This window comes from Somniosus microcephalus, chromosome 11, assembly GCF_052327205.1.
Source record: "Somniosus microcephalus isolate GS21.2 chromosome 11, FLI_Smic_1.0, whole genome shotgun sequence".
NCBI classification, from domain to species: Eukaryota; Metazoa; Chordata; class Chondrichthyes; order Squaliformes; family Somniosidae; genus Somniosus; species Somniosus microcephalus.
Genome location: NC_140997.1, coordinates 19,105,533 through 19,124,905, shown reverse-complemented (window position 1 = coordinate 19,124,905; position 19,373 = coordinate 19,105,533). Strand labels below are relative to the sequence as shown.

The 19,373-nt window shown below is 47.6% G+C and overlaps 1 protein-coding gene across 1 annotated transcript in view; it reads left to right on the top strand.

Annotated features, from left to right (window-relative positions):
* card11 (caspase recruitment domain family, member 11) overlaps positions 1 to 19,373 on the top strand; it is a 262,608-nt gene that overhangs the window by 173,609 nt on the left and 69,626 nt on the right. The window contains exons 10-12 of the mRNA XM_086000284.1: positions 959 to 1,007; positions 8,061 to 8,140; positions 12,316 to 12,428. Of these exons, the coding sequence (XP_085856410.1) occupies positions 959 to 1,007; positions 8,061 to 8,140; positions 12,316 to 12,428 (242 nt within the window). The remainder of the gene's footprint in view (positions 1 to 958; positions 1,008 to 8,060; positions 8,141 to 12,315; positions 12,429 to 19,373) is intronic.

Below are 19,373 nucleotides of genomic sequence, written 5' to 3'. Positions count from 1 at the left end.
TTAATATATATTGTGAATAGCTGGGGTCCTAGCACCGATCCCTGCGATACCCCACTAGTCACTGCCTGCCACTCGGAAAAAGACCCGTTTATTCCAACTCTTTGCTTCCTGTCTGCCAACCAGTTCTCTATCCAAGACAGTACCTTACCCCCAATCCCGTGTGCTTTAACTTTGCACGCTAATCTCTTATGCAGGACCTTATCGAAAGCCTTCTGAAAGTCCAAATACACCATTGCTACTCAGCGTCCATTCAGTGTATCCACCTGTTAAAATGCTCTGTACCAGAGAAGTGTCAGGAAAGCCGAAGTTGCTTTCTTCTTCTTAGGCAGTCCCTTGGGAACCGAGGATGACTTGCTTCCACATTAAAAATTAGTTCTCAGGTGACTGATGAGTCCAATGCGGGACCTACAGTCTCTGTAACTCCCGGGCAACGATAACAGTACGGCGTTCCGGTCTGTCATTGTTGGGGTTGTCCATGAGGGTCCTGACGATCCAGGTCCCGAACGTCATTTTAAAGGGTGGAAGATGCCTGTGCGTGAATTCTTTTAACGTGGGGTGGCCGTTGCACACCAGCTACCACATGGGCTTGACAGAGCAAGGTCCTGGTCCAATGGCAAGGGGATCCAAGATGATTGGAGGCCAGGCTCTGCTACAATGGCCTAGCACACACACACAAACATACTGCTACTGTCCTCCTCCCTCCTTCCCGTAGGTCCTCTCTGGCTGCCAAACAATTGCAGCATCCGGGACATGTACATGAAAGTGAGCAAGAGCATTCGATGGCAAACACATTAAGATCTGCTGTTCCTCATTTTAAATGGGCTATAACATTAAATATTGCAGTGAAACTTAATAAAGACATTTGATACATGTGGTGCCTATTGCACAAGATTAACTTTTTATACATCCCACATAAATGTGTTGTTTTACATTGTTTATTATTATGTCTAAAATTTAGGGAAGACCCAAGTCTCCATGCACCTTCCGCAGACAGCAAGATTATCAAGGTACGTTGGCTCCAATGATCCCTGTAATTTTTTTGGGGGTGCGCAGCCCCTTTAAGAGTCAACTTGGCTCAACAAATATGTTTTATAGACCCTCCAGCTCGTACTGAACCTGTTAGACTCTCAGCCAGTAAAATGAAGATAGGAGGCACTGATTGTGTAGAGTACCACTAACATCGGAAGGTCTGCCCTTCCTGTTCAAGCAGAGTGCGTAAAGGCAGGCACTTATGAAGCAGATTAAAATGTGATCTCCTGGATCGATTTCGATCGCCTGAGGGGGGGGTCGGAGAGGGATTTCCAGAGCCGTTTTTTTTCCTTTATTGACCCTGGGTTTTTACACTGTTCTTTGGCCTCTCCGAAGAGATTACAGGGCTGCGGGAGGTGGGTGTGAAGTGTCTCGTCGTCATGCTGCAGCCAACATGGGTGTGGGGCAGGCTTGTCTTTTTCTGCCTGTTAAATTCATATGTTCGTATGTTTGTAAAAAATGAAATGGTTTGTACTTTTATTTTACAGCTGAGTTTTGCTGTTCTTCCATATCATTAAAAGCTCATTGGAAACTATTAGAAAATAACAAGCTTGGATTTCCAAACATACCTAAGATATCCATTCCAAATGCATTGCATCATGATATAAAGGTTTAAGCTTTGAAATTTGCACCATCTGATGCAAGTGTACGACTGCTTAATGCATTCATACAAAGTTCCTTGCAGAAGCTCCGGGTCACCTAGCTTGTACTTATATTTGCTCATTGAAGGATGTGAATGCTAAAACAGAGCATGCTTCCATTGTGGGCAGCTGGGGAGTAATTTTGACTGCAGACGATCGTGTCAATCGCACGATATCAGCTCGGCCTCCCGTTAGACACCTCTCCCGATTTTCGAAAAAGGGAGTGGGAACCCTTTTTCAGAACCCTGCTTCAAAACACAACCGAAACCAATTCTGAAGAAGGGTTCCACCCGAAACATTAACTTGTCTTTTTTCTCTTCAGATGATGACTAGCTTGATGTGCATATGTACTATTTTCTGGGGGGGGGGTTTACATAGAATGCACAGCACGGAAAACAGACCATTCGGCCCAACTGGTCTATGTCAACTGGTTTATGCTACACACGAGACTCTTCCCACCCCTCTTCATCTCACCCATATCAGCATATCCTTCTCTCCCTTTCTCCCTCATGTATTTATCTAGCTTCCCCTTAAATGCATCTATGCTATTCACCTCAACTACTCCTTGTAGTAGCGAGTTCCACACTCTAATGACTCTCTGGGTAAAGAAGTTTCTCCTGAATTCCCTACTGGATTTTTTTTGTTGCAGTTTCCCATTGTTGGCATACCTTTCTTTTGGAGAAGCCTGCTTTAATCTAGGCCTATTCAAACCTTAAACCCAAGCAAATTCGGTGTTTATCTGGAGCAGCCTCCAGCACCAGGATCCATTTTGTTTTTTGAGAAATTTATGGTGCTGGGATAATCTAGCTGGAAACCTGATTCCAAATGGTAGTCATGGCAATGTTAGCAAGAGATCAGAGCAACAACATAGATTATTCTTTCAAAAGGAACCACTGGAAGTGGAAAATAAATGAGCACAAATTGTTCAGTCAGAGTCCATGCATCAAATAGTTAGCGTTAGTCATTTTAATTATAGAGTGAGCTGGTTTAAAGGGGCACTGGCTTTGGAAATAAAACGGGAACTTTCAGCATTTGTGTGCAGATGTAACGCAATGGCCCTGAATTTCCGATTGGAGACTTCCTGCGGGCAGATGCCTCCAATCAGCAAAAAATTCTACGAACTGGTTCCGTAGATACCGAGGTTTCCGATCCTGGGCCTCTCCTCCTGGAAATGCGCAGAGGCCCACGTATCCCAGGGGCCCATGCAGTTCACAAGCGCCCCTGGGATCACATGGGCCAGCTCAACCAATGGAAGAAGGGATTCCCCATTCATACATTTGACAGTTCTGTACGCCCGGAACTATCAAAAGTATGAATGGGGATGACTGCACAAATGCGCCAACACACTGAAATAAATAACGAAAAATCGTTACATATATTTAATTAAATATGTTAAACAAAAATTTAATTTTTTGAAAAATGTTTATATGTTTCAACGGGGCTTAATATATACTTACCTTATAGAAACATGGAAGATAGGAGCAGGAGTAGGCAATTCGGCCCCCCAAGCCTGTTCCGCCATTTAATGAGATCAGAGCTAATCAACCAAATTCAGTACCCTGTCCCTGCTTTCTCCCCATATCCATTGGTCACTTTAGCCTTAAGAAATATATCTAACTCCTTCTTGAATATATTTAATGAATTGGCCTCAACTGCCTTGTGTGGCAGAGAATTCCACAGGTTCACCACTCTCTGGGTGAAGAAATTTCTCCTCATTTCTGTCCTAAATGGCTTACCCCTTATCCTTAGACTGTGATCCCTGGTTCTGGACTCCCCCGCCATCGGGAACATCCTTCCTGCATCTAGTCTGTCTAGTCCTGTTAGAATTTTATAAGTTTCAATGAGATCCCCTCTCATTCTTCTAAACTCTAGCGAATATAAGCCTAATCGACCCAATCTCTCCTCATACGTCATTCCTGCCATCTCAGGTATCAGTCTGGTGAATCTTCACTGCACTCTCTCCATGGCAAGAACATCCTTCCTCAGATAAGGCGACCAAAACTGCACACAATACTCAAGGTGTGGTCTCACCAAGGCCCTGTACAACTGCAGCAAGACATCCTTGCTCCTGTACTCGAATCCTCTCGCTATGAAGGCCAACATACCATTTGCCTTCTTAACCGCCTGCTGCACCTGCATGCTTACCTTCAGCGACTGGTGCACAAGGACGACACCCAGGTCTCGTTGCACTTCCCCTTTTCCCAATCTATTGCCGTTCAGATAATTTATCCACATTATACTGCATTTGCCATGCATCTGCCCAATCACCCAACCTGTCCAAATCACACTGGAGTTTCTCTGCATCCTCCTCACAGCACACACGCCCACCCAGCTTTGTCTCTTCTGCAAACTTGGAGATATTACATCTAGTTCCCTCGTCTAGATCATTTATATATATTGTGAATAGCTGAGGTCCTAGCACTGATCCCTGCGGTACTGCCTGCCACTCAGAAAAAGACCCGTTTATTCCAACTCTTTGCTTCCTGTCTGCCAACCAGTTCTCCATCCAAGACAGTACCTTACCCCCAATCCCATGTGCTTTAACTTTACACGCTAATCTCTTATGTGGGGCCTTATCGAAAGCCTTCTGAAAGTCCAAATACACCACATCCACTGGTTCTCCCTTATCTATTCTACCAGTTACATCCTCAAAAAATTCCGGTAGATTAGTCAAGCATGATTTACCTTTTGTAAATCCATGTTGACTTTGTCCGATCCTGTCACTGTTTTCCAAGTGCTCTGCTATTACATCTTTTATAATGGACTCTAGCATTTTCCCCACTACCGATGTCAGGCTCACCGGTCTATAATTCCCCGTTTTCTCTCTACCACCTTTTTTAAATGGTGGGGTTACATTAGCTATCCTCCAATCCATGGGAACTGTTCCATTTTGGAAGATGACCAGCAATACATCTACTATTTCTAGGGCCACTTCCTTAAGTACCCTAGGATGTAAATTATTAGGCCCTGGGGATTTATCGGCCTTCAATCCCGTCAATTTCCCTAACACCATTTCCCTACAAATACTGATTTCATTCAATTCCTCCCTCTCATTAGACCCTATGTTCCCCGACCTCTCTGGGAGGTTTTTTGTGTCCTCCTTTGTGAAGACAGAACCAAAGTATATGTATTTAAATGGTCTGCCATTTCTTTGTTCCCCATTATAAATTCCCCTGATTCTGACTGCAAGGGACCTACGCCTGAGTTCACCAATCTTTTTCTCTTCACACATCTATAGAAGCTTTTACAGTCAGTTTTTATGTTCCCTGAAAGCTCACTCTCATAATCTATTTTCCCCCTCTTAATTAATCCCTTTGTCCGCCTTTGCTGGATCCTAAACTGCTCCCAATCCTCAGGTTTGCTGCTTTTTCTGGCCAAATTATATGTCCTCTCCTTGGATCATATGCTATCCATAATTTCCCTTGTTAGCCACGGTTGAGTCACCTGTTTTGTTTTATTTTTATGCCAAACAGGGATGAACAAATTCTGTAGTTCTTCCATGCGATCTTTAAATGTTTGCCATTGCCTATCCACCGTCAACCCTTTAAGTAACATTTCCCAATCCATCCTAGCCAACTCATGCCTCATACCATCATAATTTCCTTTATTTAAATTCAGGACCCTAGTCTCTGAGTCAACTACTTCACTCTCCATCTTAATGAAGAATTCATTCATATTATGATCGCTCCTCCCCAAGGGGCCTCGCACAACAAGATTGCTAATTAATCCTTTCTCATTACATAATACCCAGTCTAAGATGGCCTGATCTCTAGTTGGTTCCTCGACATATTGGTCCAGGATACCATCCTGTATACACTCTAGGAATTCCTCCTCCACAGTATTGTTACTAATTTGGTTAGCCAAATCTATATGTAGATTAAAGTCACCCATGATAACGGCTGTGCCCTTATTGCACGCATCTCTAATTTCCCGTTTAATGCCATCCCCAACCTTAGCATTACTGTTTGGGGGTCTGTATACAACTCCCTCTAATGTTTTCTGCCCCTTGGTATTTCTCAGCTCTGCCCATTCAGATTCCACATCATCAAAGCTAATATCCTTCCTTACAATTGTATTAATCTCCTCTTTAACCAGCAATGCTACCCCACCTCCTTTTCCTTTTTTCCTGTCCTTCCTGAATATTGAATACCCCTGGATGTTGAATTCCCAGTCTTGGTCACCCTGGAGCCATGTCTCCATAATCCCAATTATATCATATCTGTTTACATCTATTTGCGCAGCTACTTCATCCACCTTATTACGAATGCTCCTCGCATTAAGACACAAAGCCTTCAGGCTAGATTTTTTAACACTCTTAGTCCTTTTAGAATTATTATTTACTGTGGCCCTGTTTGAGTTACGCCCTTGATTTATCTGCCTTCCACTTTTGCTTTTCCCCTTCCTGTCTTTTGTTTCGATCCTTGCTTTCCTTTCCTCTGTCTCCCTGCACAGGTTCCCAACCCCCTACCATTTTAGTTTAAACCCTCCCCAACAGCACTAGCAAACACGCCCCCTAGGACATCAGTTCCAGTCTCACCCAGGTGCAAACCGTTCAGTTTGTACTGGTCCCACCTCCCCAGAACCGGTTCCAGTGTCCCAGGAATTTGAATCCCTCCCCCTTGCACCATTCCTCTAGCCACGTATTCATCTGAAATATCCTTCTATTTGTACTCTGACTAGCATGTGGCACTAGCAGCAATCCTGAGATTACTACCTTTGAGGTCCTATTTTTTAATTTACCTCCTAACTCCCTATATTCAGCTTTTAGGTCCTCATCCCGTTTTTTACCCACATCGTTGGTACCTATATGCACCATGACAACTGGCTGTTCACCCTCCCCCTCCTCCGCCCCGAGACATCCTTGATCCTTGCACCAGGGAGGCAACATACCATCCTGGAGTCTCGTTTGCGGCCGCAGAAACACCTATCTATTCCCCTTACAATAGAATCCCCTATCACTATAGCTCTCCCGCTCTTTTTCCTCCCGTCCTGTGCAGCAGGACCACCCATGGTGCCAGGAAGTTGGCTGCTGCTGCCTTCCCCTGATAAGCCATCTCCCTCAACAATATCCAAAGTGGTATATCTGTTTGAAAGGGGGATGGCCACAGGGGACCCCTGCACTACCTGCCTGCGCCTACTATTCTGCCTGGTGGTCACCCATTCCTTTCCTGCCTGTGCAGCCTTTACCTGCAGTGTGACCATCTCCCTAAACGTGCTATCCATGATGTCCTCAGCATCGCGAATGCTCCAGTATGTATCCATTCACAGCTGCAGCACCACAATGCGGTCTGTCGGCAGCTGCAGCTGGATACACTTCCCGCACACATGGTCGTCAAGGACACAGGAAGTGTCCCTGATTTCCCACATAGTGCAGGAGGAGCATACCACGGGGCCGAGCAATTGGACAGGGTTTTTAATTTATAAGTGAGTGATAAAATCTTATATTTCTATTTTTTTTAACTCTTATGCTGGTGCTTTTACCAGGCATAAGAATTCTATGGCCTTTCAGCGGGCAGAAGTTGAGCAAATAGCGCAACTCTCCACCCGCAGAGGCACTTTTCTTGGGCGTGCGGATGATCTGTCAATGACAGATCGCACGTTCCGGGTTTCAGCGCATGCACTTCGCATGCCTAAACCCGGAACTTGCGCGGCCCCTACGGGCGCGTACACACCTCGTACGCACCCATGGGGGTCAGAAGTTCAGGGCCATTATTATTAATGACATTGAAACAGACAATTAAAAATTAATTTTGCCAAATGCTTTTTTTGTGAAGACTGTGCCCCCTTTAACCCGCACTTCTTCAAAATACTGGCTTTAAGAGTGTAACCACCCTAAATGATTTCAGAGGTCCTTCAAAACCTCTGGAGATAATGACAAAAGGTTGAAAACGTCCGCTGTGATTATACTTCAGGTTATTGAGCCTCCAGTAATTAATTTGAAATTTGAGGAGTGTCCATTGAAGTATGCATAATGACTTTGCCAACAAGGTATTTGTTGTAATCTACAGCAGGCAAGAAGTTGTCAGGTTTTTTAACCTGGTGCAATCTGCCCAACATTCTGAAGGTTCCTTCCCGCCACAGAAATAAAGATCACCACCACGCTTGCCATCAGCTGTTGGTGGGACGTGCAAGATTTCTTTTCCAACGACATTATGCCAGTCATGTTCTTTATTTTGTGCTTTTTTAAAAATTACTTTTGTGTTAACTGACAGAATGAGCAGAGTGACGACATAATGGGTTGGGATGAAAAGAAGGGTGGCAGATTGCACATTGTGTTCGCTGCTCCTGGCATATTGTGAGTTCTCCGGTACATTAACGGATATGCGTCCCCCCCATTGTCTTGCGCTACTAACATCTGAACTCCCCGTTCCCGTCCTCCAACGTATTTAGATGAAGATTTGTCAGATGTCAGCAGTACCAAGATGGAACCCCTTAATTCCATGAACGGCTGCGATCCTCTGAGTATAGCGGTAAGTAACTTTGACAGCTATTTATAACCCGCTCTCGACGCATTTCACTTGTCTGTCGTGTTAACCCTTTGAGGAGTATTCTGGCATCCAAACAAAGAGACAACGGGTGGAGAAATGTTCTGTTTGAACTGCCAGAGAGAGAAAAAAAAATATTGAATGGGAATCACTGGTCTGTGTCCCATCCTGGCTGCTTGGAGTCAGTCGCGTTTGGCGAGGCAGCCCAAGAGCTGGATAAAATCTGTAAACTGTGGAGAGAATTCAGTCGACGGAAATTTTCCCCTGGGGATTCTCCCGATCGGATGCAGTAATTTTGGCGGAAAATCAACGGGAATGCCGGATACCAATTGACATGAATCAGTCATTCATGAAAGAAAGACTTATGAAATAATACTGAGCAGCCTGCGGGTGGCGCTGTCCAGGGAGAGTATAAATACTCAGGCACGGGCCCAGCTTGCGCAGGACATTCTTAACAGGAACTAGTGAAGGACACAACTAGACCTCCATGTTGTAAAACAGTTGATTAAAGCTTTGTTTAACGCTTAGACCAAGTGCCTAGTAGTTTTCATACACCACCAATGTTCCCATTAAGCTGTGCGGCCGTGCGTGGCCGTGCCGCGGTCTGGAGGTCCCGCACAGGCCGATCACCGGGTTTTCAATGGGGCTCCACAGAGCGCTGCCGCCATTCAACGCCCCTCCCCTTCAATTAAAGGGGAGGGCCGCGGCGCACTCTGCAGGGCCTCCGATGGCCCCAACGAGGCCACCAGGGCGGCGTGGTGCCATGGCAGCAGCCTGGCGCAGAGACGCGGTGCCGGGCTGCGCGATGGCGGCCAGGACCACGCCACGTCCCACCACGGAGCAATTAAAACAATTAAATGGCGGGACCAGTCGCGGCCCGCACCTGCCCTTTAAATACCGCCCCACAAGCGGAGGTCGGCCCGGCTCGCGACCCGTGAGGCTGGCGCTGACATCGCCCGCGGCAGCCTCGTGGGGTGCGGACGAATTTCTGCCGCGGGGCGGTAAGGGGACGCGACGCACAGCGATGACGTCATCACTGGAGGCATGGCGGCCCGGGGCGCTACCGGCGGGGGCACGGCGCTATCAGATAGCGCCTCAGCAACACCCCGCCGAATTTCGCACGAGGCTCTTTTTTCACCCCCTCCCCGTGGGCGATAACCTCTTTGCATCCCATTAGCACCCCCTGGAGGCGGTAATGGCAGGCGCAAAGGAGCCGAATTTCACCCCCTAATGTTTTATTGTTGGTGTTAGGACCCCCAGACTAATGCAGTACATAGGAAGCCCAGGATTATTTTTTATTACCTGCTTGTTAGTTTCTGTTCTAGTTTATGTGAATCACAGGAACGCACCCTCAGGCAATCTAGGAAAATGGGCAACAATGAAAGCCAACAAGCAATTATTAGTTGCTTCACAGTGACATTTCATTTATACTCTCCACTCTTTGCTGTGCCATTTCCCTCCTCTATTTTGACCTCACAGTCCTCTTCCATCTGCATTAGGTTTTATTATGAACACAGGGCAGGGTGAAGAGATGAACTTCGGTATAAAAACTGCATAATGCAACCACTTCTGTTGTCGTGGTGACCCAAAATAAACATTGCTGACTTTACCAAATGCTTTGGCAACCAACCTGATGAGCTGTTTTGGAGTGGAAGTAAAACTGCTGTGCGAGTCAAAGAGAGCATTTTTATTTGCTAAAAGGAATGTGTTGTGCACAAAGCGAAATGGCAGCTGTTGCCCATATTCCCCTCATGTAGGCAAGGGTGGTGCTCGTGTCTTACCCGGTGATTTTACTTACACTAAGCATTGTGAATAGCAACTATGGAGAATTAAAAGCCGAAAGAGAACAATTGAAAGAGAGAGGTGAATGGAAGGGGTGAAACGATGAAAGGGATGCGTGTGCCCTTTTTCATTTGAACTGATCCTATGGACCGTGAGACCCCAAGTTGAACTAGAAAGGTAAGGTTTTGCCGGCTGCTTTGTCTGCTGGCCATCATGCACTTGAGTCGTTAGTCACGGTAGCTATCTCGAGAAAACTCGTTCCCAGTTGCGCTTCAGTCATTAGAAGGTTTACTCGTCCAAGAGATGGGCATCCCACCCAACCTGAAATAGAAACATAGAAGATAGGAGCAGGAGTAGGCCATTCGGCCCCTCGAGCCTGCTCCACCATTCAATGAGATCATGGCTGATCATCCAAATTCAGTACCCTGTCCCTGCCTTCTCCCCATATCCCTTGATCCCTTTAGCCTTAAGAAATATATCCAACTCCTTCTTGAATATATTTAATGAATTGGCCTCTACTGCCTTCTTTGGCAGAGAATTCCACAGGTTCACCACTCTCTGGGTGAAGAAATTCCTCCTCATCTCTGTCCTAAATGGCTTACCCCTTATCCTTAGACTGTGACCCCTGGTTCTGGACTCCCCGACCATCGGGAACATCCTTCCAGCATCTAGTCTGTCTAGTTCTGTTAGAATTTTATAAGTTTCGATGAGATCCCCTCTCATTCTTCTAAACTCCAGCGAGTACAAGCCCAATCAACCCAATCTCTCCTCATACGTCATTCCTGCCATCCCAGGTATCAGCCTGGTGAATCTTCGCTGCACTCCTTCCATGGCAAGAACATCCTTCCTCAGATAAGTTGACCAAAACTGCACACAATACTCAAGATGTGGCCTCACCAAGGCCCTGTACAACTGCAGCAAGACATCCTTGTTCCTGTACTCGAACCCTCTCGCTACGAAGGCCAACATGCTATTTTCCTTCTTAACCGCCTGCTGCACCTGCATGCTTACTTTCAGCGACTGGTGCACAAGGACACCCAGGTCTCGTTGCACTTCCCCTTCTCCCAATCTGTTGCCATTTAGATAATAATGTGCTTTCCTGTTTTTGACACCAAAGTGGATAACCTCGCATTTATCCACGTTATATTGCATCTGCCATGCTTCTGCCCAATCACCCAACCTGTCCAAATCATACTGGAGTTTCTCGGCATCCTCCTCACAGCACACACGCCCACCCAGCTTTGTGTCGTTTGCAAACTTGGAGATATTACATCTAGTTCCCTCGTCCAGATCATTAATATATATTGTGAATAACTGGGGTCCAAGGACCGATCCCTGCGGTACCCCACTAGTCACTGCCTGCCACTCGGAAAAAGACCCGTTTATTCCAACTCTTTGCTTTCTGTCTGCCAACCAGTTCTCTATCCAAGTCAATGATCTGAATTGATCCATTTCAAAAGAATTCATTCAATATCCATATTTGGGCTGAAATGCATCAGATTGAGCCCTGCCTCTCCCAATGAAAGAACGTGTAGACAATGGCAACATTCTACCTTTGTGTCCTTCATTGTTCCACTAATGTCTCACCCATATGGTCATTCTTCATTGTGTCCGCTTGGAGTGTTGGCAGGGTATTTGGCCATGGGCACTAGAGTTGATCCTGCTTCTGTTCTCACCTGACATCCACACACAAGCACTTTCTAGATGAAGAGTCAGTGGATAATGACCAGGAGCTGGAGGTCTGCCGAATTGCTTTTTTCTCAGTTATCCTGAAAACACTGGTTTCAATTGTAATGTTGCCACCTCAACCTGCTTGAGATTAGCTAACCAGACATCAAACCTTAGACCGCCCCCCCACACCCCCCCCTGCCCCCCGCCCCTGGTCTGTTTGACTTATTACTGCTGACGTAAGAAAACTACTAGGCACTTGGTCTAAGCGTTAAACAAAGCTTTAATCAACTATTTTACAACATGGAGGTCTAGTTGTGTCCTTCACTAGTTCCTGTTAAGAATGTCCTGCGCAAGCTGGGCCCGTGCCCGAGTATTTATACTCTCCCTGGACAGCGCCACCCGCAGGCCGCTCAGTTGATTCATGTCAACCGCCTTGGGACATTTTACTACATTAAAGTTGTTCAGTAAATGCAAGTTGTTGTTGTTGTTGCTGTTGTACCAGAACAAGCAACGCATTTAGCCACTGGCCAAAAATAATCCCTTTAAAACAATGTTCCCATTAGCCAAGTGTTCTTTAACCAATGTGAACAATAGAACTAACTTCTCATTAAAAACATAAGACCACACAGCTTTCCAGGAGCAATGACTCATTCGGGATTAAATGGTGCACCTCAGAGAGTTTCCAGACCCTGTTCTTTGTGTTATAGCAAACACTGAGACCGCGATTCCCCAGCGTCATGTCAACTACCCCCGAACCACCTTGCAACGATTCAATTCTACGAAGGACCAGAGAAGAAGATCAGGAAATGCCACACAGAAGGTAAGACAGGTGCCATTATTAGATACAAAAGCAAAATACTGCGGATGCTGGAAATCTGATATAAAAAACAGAAAATGCTGGAAACACTCAGCAGGTCAGGCAGCGCCCGTGGAGAGAGAAACAGAGTTAACGTTTCAGGTCGTTCTGACGAAGGGTCATCGACCTGAAACGTTAACCCTGTTTCTCTCTCCACAGATGCTGCCTGACCTGCTGAGTATTACCAGCATTTTCAGTTTTTATTGCCATTATTAGATAGCTGGCAAGAGACATCCAAAGGCATCATTGACCATTCTTTTATACAAATTGTTCCTGCTGAATGGGTAACAGTACACTACCACCACCGTATGACTAATCACATTCAATTCTTGTTACTGTATTCAAAAAGACAGCAACAAACCACAACAAATACAGGCCCCTTGTATCCTTGCTACACACAAATGGAGCTGGTACCAGAACCGTACAATCACGGGCCTGCTACATGCTGATACCCCAACCCTAGATCGATTGCCTTGGGTCTTATCACTGACACCTGCCATAGAGACTACTAAGTCTTAAAGAGATGTTCCAGCATACTGAGAGGGTTAAAAGACCCCTTTTAATTCGCTCCATTTTGCCCTATTTACTCCTTCTTTCTCATGCTTCAAGCTCATTTGAACATTATTTAACCTTCCCTTTCCCAACCCTTTTGGTTCCTTATGCCATCGTATGTCATTTTTCTTTCACAAAACCTTGCAACCGTAGAACTCTTCACCTCCCTGAGTCAACCCTTCCACCGACAATCCCAACTGTGGAACTCCTCACCTCCCACATCAAACCTTCCACCGACAATCCCAACTGTGGAACTCCTCACCTCCCACAGTCAACCCTTCCACCGACAATCCCAACTGTGGGACTCCTCACCTCCCACATCAACCCTCCCACCGACAATCCCAACTGTGGAACTCCTCACCTCCAACATCAACCCTCCCACTGACAATCCCAACTGTGGAACTCTTCACCTCCCTGAGTCAACCCTTCCACCGACAATCCCAACTGTGGAACTCCTCACCTCCCACATCAACCCTCCCACCGACAATCCCAACTGTGGAACTCCTCACCTCCCACATCAACCCTTCCACCGACAATCCCAACTGTGGAACTCCTCACCTCCCACATCAACCCTTCCACCGACAATCCCAACTGTGGAACTCCTCACCTCCCACATCAACCCTTCCACCGACAATCCCAACTGTGGAACTCCTCACCTCCCTGAGTCAGCCCTTCCACCGACAATCCCAACTGTGGAACTCCTCACCTCCCACATCAACCCTTCCACCGACAATCCCAACTGTGGAACTCCTCACCTCCCACAGTCAACCTTCCACCGACAATCCCAACTGTGGAACTCCTCACCTCCCACAGTCAACCTTCCGCCGACAATCCCAACTGTGGAACTCCTCACCTCCCACATCAACCCTTCCACCGACAATCCCAACTGTGGGACTCCTCACCTCCCACATCAACCCTCCCACCGACAATCCCAACTGTGGAACTCCTCACCTCCCACATCAACCCTCCCACCGACAATCCCAACTGTAGAACTCTTCACCTCCCTGAGTCAACCCTTCCACCGACAATCCCAACTGTGGAACTCCTCACCTCCCACATCAACCCTTCCACCGACAATCCCAACTGTGGAACTCCTCACCTCCCACATCAACCCTTCCACCGACAATCCCAACTGTGGAACTCCTCACCTCCCACATCAACCCTTCCACCGACAATCCCAACTGTGGAACTCCTCACCTCCCACATCAACCCTTCCACCGACAATCCCAACTGTGGAACTCCTCACCTCCCACAGTCAGCCCTTCCACCGACAATCCCAACTGTGGAACTCTTCACCTCCCACATCAACCCTTCCACCGACAATCCCAACTGTGGAACTCCTCACCTCCCACAGTCAACCCTTCCATCGACAATCCCAACTGTGGAACTCCTCACCTCCCACATCAACCCTTCCACCGACAATCCCAACTGTGGAACTCCTCACCTCCCACATCAACCCTTCCACCGACAATCCCAACTGTGGAACTCCTCACCTCCCACAGTCAACCCTTCCACCGACAATCCCAACTGTGGAACTCTTCACCTCCCACATCAACCCTTCCACCGACAATCCCAACTGTGGAACTCCTCACCTCCCACAGTCAACCCTTCCACCGACAATCCCAACTGTGGAACTCCTCACCTCCCACAGTCAACCTTCCGCCGACAATCCCAACTGTGGAACTCCTCACCTCCCACATCAACCCTTCCACCGACAATCCCAACTGTGGAACTCCTCACCTCCCACAGTCAACCTTCCGCCCACAATCCCAACTGTGGAACTCCTCATCTCCCACATCAACCCTTCCACCGACAATCCCAACTGTGGAACTCCTCACCTCCCACAGTCAACCTTCCGCCGACAATCCCAACTGTGGAACTCCTCACCTCCCACATCAACCCTTCCACCGACAATCCCAACTGTGGAACTCCTCACCTCCCACATCAACTCTTCCACCGACAATCCCAACTGTGGAACTCCTCACCTCCCTGAGTCAACCCTTCCACCGACAATCCCAACTGTGGAACTCCTCACCTCCCACATCAACCCTTCCACCGACAATCCCAACTGTGGAACTCCTCACCTCCCACATCAACCCTTCCACCGACAATCCCAACTGTGGAACTCCTCACCTCCCTGAGTCAACCCTTCCACCGACAATCCCAACTGTGGAACTCCTCACCTCCCACAGTCAATCCTTCCACCGACATAGCCAACTGTGGAACTCCTCACCTCCCACAGTCAATCCTTCCACCGACAATCCCAACTGTGGAACTCCTCACCTCCCTGAGTCAACCCTTCCATCGACAATCCCAACTGTGGAACTCCTCACCTCCCACATCAACCATCCCACCGACAATCCGAACTGTGGAACTCCTCACCTCCCACATCAACCCTTCCACCGACAATCCCAACTGTGGAACTCCTCACCTCCCTGAGTCAACCCTTCCATCGACAATCCCAACTGTGGAACTCCTCACCTCCCACATCAATCCTCCCACCGACAATCCCAACTGTGGAACTCTTCACCTCCCACAGTCAACCCTTCCAGCGACAATCCCAACTGTGGAACTCCTCCCCTCCCACAGTCAACCCTTCCAGCGACAATCCCAACTGTGGAACTCCTCACCTCCCACATCAACCCTTCCACCAACAATCCCAACTGTGGAACTCCTCACCTCCCACATCAACCCTTCCACCAACATTCCCAACTGTGGAACTCCTCACCTCCCACATCAACCCTTCCACCGACATTCCCAACTGTGGAACTCCTCACCTCCCACAGTCAACCCTTCCACTGACATTCCCAACTGTGGAACTCCTCACCTCCCACAGTCAACCCTTCCACTGACATTCCCAACTGTGGAACTCCTCACCTCCCACATCAACCCTTCCACCGACATTCCCAACTGTGGAACTCCTCACCTCCCACAGTCAACCCTTCCACCGACAATCCTAACTGTGGAACTCCTCACCTCCCTGAGTCAACCCTTCCGCCGACAATCCCAACTGTGGAACTCCTCACCTCCCACATCAACCCTTCCACCGACAATCCCGACTGTGGAACTCCTCACCTCCCACAGTCAACCTTCCACCGACAATCCCAACTGTGGAACTCCTCACCTCCCACAGTCAACCTTCCGCCGACAATCCCAACTGTGGAACTCCTCACCTCCCACATCAACCCTTCCACCGACAATCCCAACTGTGGAACTCCTCACCTCCCACAGTCAACCTTCCACCGACAATCCCAACTGTGGAACTCCTCACCTCCCACAGCCAACCTTCCGCCCACAATCCCAACTGTGGAACTCCTCACCTCCCACATCAACCCTTCCACCGACAATCCCAACTGTGGAACTCCTCACCTCCCACAGTCAACCTTCCACCGACAATCCCAACTGTGGAACTCCTCACCTCCCACAGTCAACCTTCCGCCGACAATCCCAACTGTGGAACTCCTCACCTCCCACAGTCAACCCTTCCATCGACAATCCCAACTGTGGAACTCCTCACCTCCCTGAGTCAACCCTTCCACCGACAATCCCAACTGTGGAACTCCTCACCTCCCACATCAATCCTCCCACCGACAATCCCAACTGTGGAACTCCTCACCTCCCACATCAACTCTTCCACCGATAATCCCAACTGTGGAACTCCTCACCTCCCTGAGTCAACCCTTCCACCGACAATCCCAACTGTGGAACTCCTCACCTCCCTGAGTCAACCCTTCCACCGACATTCCCAACTGTGGAACTCCTCACCTCCCACATCAACCCTTCCACCGACATTCCCAACTGTGGAACTCCTCACCTCCCACATCAACCCTTCCACCGACAATCCCAACTGTGGAACTCCTCACCTCCCACATCAACCCTTCCATCGACATTCCCAACTGTGGAACTCCTCACCTCCCTGAGTCAACCCTTCCACCGACATTCTCAACTGTGGAACTCCTCACCTCCCACATCAACCCTTCCACCGGCAATCCCAACTGTGGAACTCCTCACCTCCCACATCAACCCTTGCATCGACATTCCCAACTGTGGAACTCCTCACCTCCCACAGTCAACCCTTCCGCCGACAATCCCAACTGTGGAACTCCTCACCTCCCTGAGTCAACCCTTCCACCGACAATCCCAACTGTGGAACTCCTCTCCTCCCACAGTAAACCCGCCAACAATCCCAACTGTGGAACTCCTCACCTCCCACAGTCAACACTTCCACCGACAATCCAATCATTTTTAAATCTAATTTTGATGTCACCTGATTCCTACATCTTGACTTTCCTCATCGTTTCTCTTAATTGTTCAATGTTGGTAATGTCCTGCACTGTGGATCTGCACCTCTCACCCAGGCGTACTAAATGATATATTTTTTAACTGGCTGGACAGTGTTACTGAATGTGCCAACATTGGCTTGCTACAGTAGATTTTTTTCCCCCAAGCTTTGAGCAGTAATTAAGTGCGTTTAATAGCCAGTTACTGCTCAATACAGCGCTTTTCAGGAGAGCATTGGCATTCCTTAACTCTGGCTCGATAACACACTCTCATTAAGAAAGTAGAATGACTAAAAGCTGTAAAAGAAGTAGCAACATTTTCCCTCAGATTTGGCATTTGAAAGTATGTTTTTTGTTGAACTTTCTCCCTTTGGTTAATTCCTGTTAACTGCAGACATTTGATCTCATTATAAATTCAAGCTCGAGGACTGTTTTTCGAGCTTAGTTCCAAGCTGAATTTCCCTATCAGGTTAGGATATATTTCCTGCTGAAAATGTGTATTATTGTCTGTACATCATTTTCTTGCGTTCATTTTAGTTCCCACCTGTTTGTTTTTCATTGCCAAATGTACAATATTAAAATAATAATTAGATTTGTATTTATGCTCACATTTATTTCTGTCCATTCAGTATGTAATGAGATGATTTTCTTTCATTGTATTTGTAATGAATATTGCAATTATCAAAGCGAGGAAATGGAACACTTAATTCACTTTTTATTGTCACCCGCTGTCAGGGTCAAGCGCTCCCGAGTGGCGTACAACATGGTTAGATGCAGATTAATACTCTCGTACTCTGCCCCCAACAATTGTGTCTTTCACCTTAGCCCAGACGTGCTGCCTCTCACTGCTCCAGCGTGACGTCCTCGTGCAATGCAAAAACAGAGAATGCCAATTTAGTGCTGCATTGGGCTAAATTATGGCCCCACGTAGATGAGCTGAGACTGCCTCCCGTTCAGTTCAAGTTGGATCCTGACAGGCAGTGGAGAGGGAATGTTCATCCCATCTGGATTCAAGCCTAAATTTCGGGGGGGGCAAATGGACAGTGTATTTAACCCACTGTGCCACCTGAGACTTTCTCATTTAAAAAAATGAATGATCTTTCATTTTGAGTAATTACTATATTTTCATATTTTGTGTAAACATCTGGTCACATCTTGTTCTGAATGTTTTGTTTCCCCCCTTCCCCAGTGCCTATTTGAAGAAATACAGGTAATTTCTCATGTGACTGTCCTGGTTTTCATAACCTGAATTGCCTGTCGCAAATGTCTGTGAGCGTCTCTTGTGTCATGTGCGTGTTTAGTGCTGTGGTAAAGTAATGCTTTTAGTAACGTTTCCCCACGTGAGTTGCATCTTCAGATAGGCCTTTATGGCCTCTATAAACCTGGGCGTGCAGCCGATGCAGTGGCAGAGCTAAGGGTTGGCCTGCTTTGGGGGATGTGGGGGGGATGTTGGGGGTCGGGGGCGAGTGCGTGGGTTGGACACGAGATTTGGCTGATTGGCAGAAAAGGGGGGGACTGAGCTGGGAACTGGGGAATGCCGCCACACCAGGCCTGAAGGCCCAGCGGGGAACCGCACAGCCTCGCAGGCCGTAACCTGGAGCCCAAAGACGGATGGCAGGGTTTCCTGTGGGAGCAAAAATGGAGGCGGACCTCCAAAGCCACGCTGGCCGACCTCAAGGCGATTGCGGAGGTCATGACCCCACCTCCCCCCCACCAAACCGGCTCCGCCACTGAGCCTATGTACCAGTGCGAGAGGTGATTTGCTGTTTTGTCACCGTATGTTAAAGTCTGTACATTGGTTTCCATAGTGCTTGTACACCGAGTGAGTTAGGCTCAAAGTGCAGCAGGAAACAGCTGTCATTTCTGCTGATTCTTATTGTCAAATAGCAACAAGCTATTTTCTTGCTAAAGAAAACATTGCTGTGTGCGCTGGGCCTTTATTGCTGTACAATATTCTACACGTGCTATCTTTAATATATATCAGCCTGGATGTATAGTTAAAAACCATTGAAAAATTGATATTTCTTTTACATTTTCTTGTCACCGTTTTCCCCCCTGTGCCTCCTCCCCTGTAGAT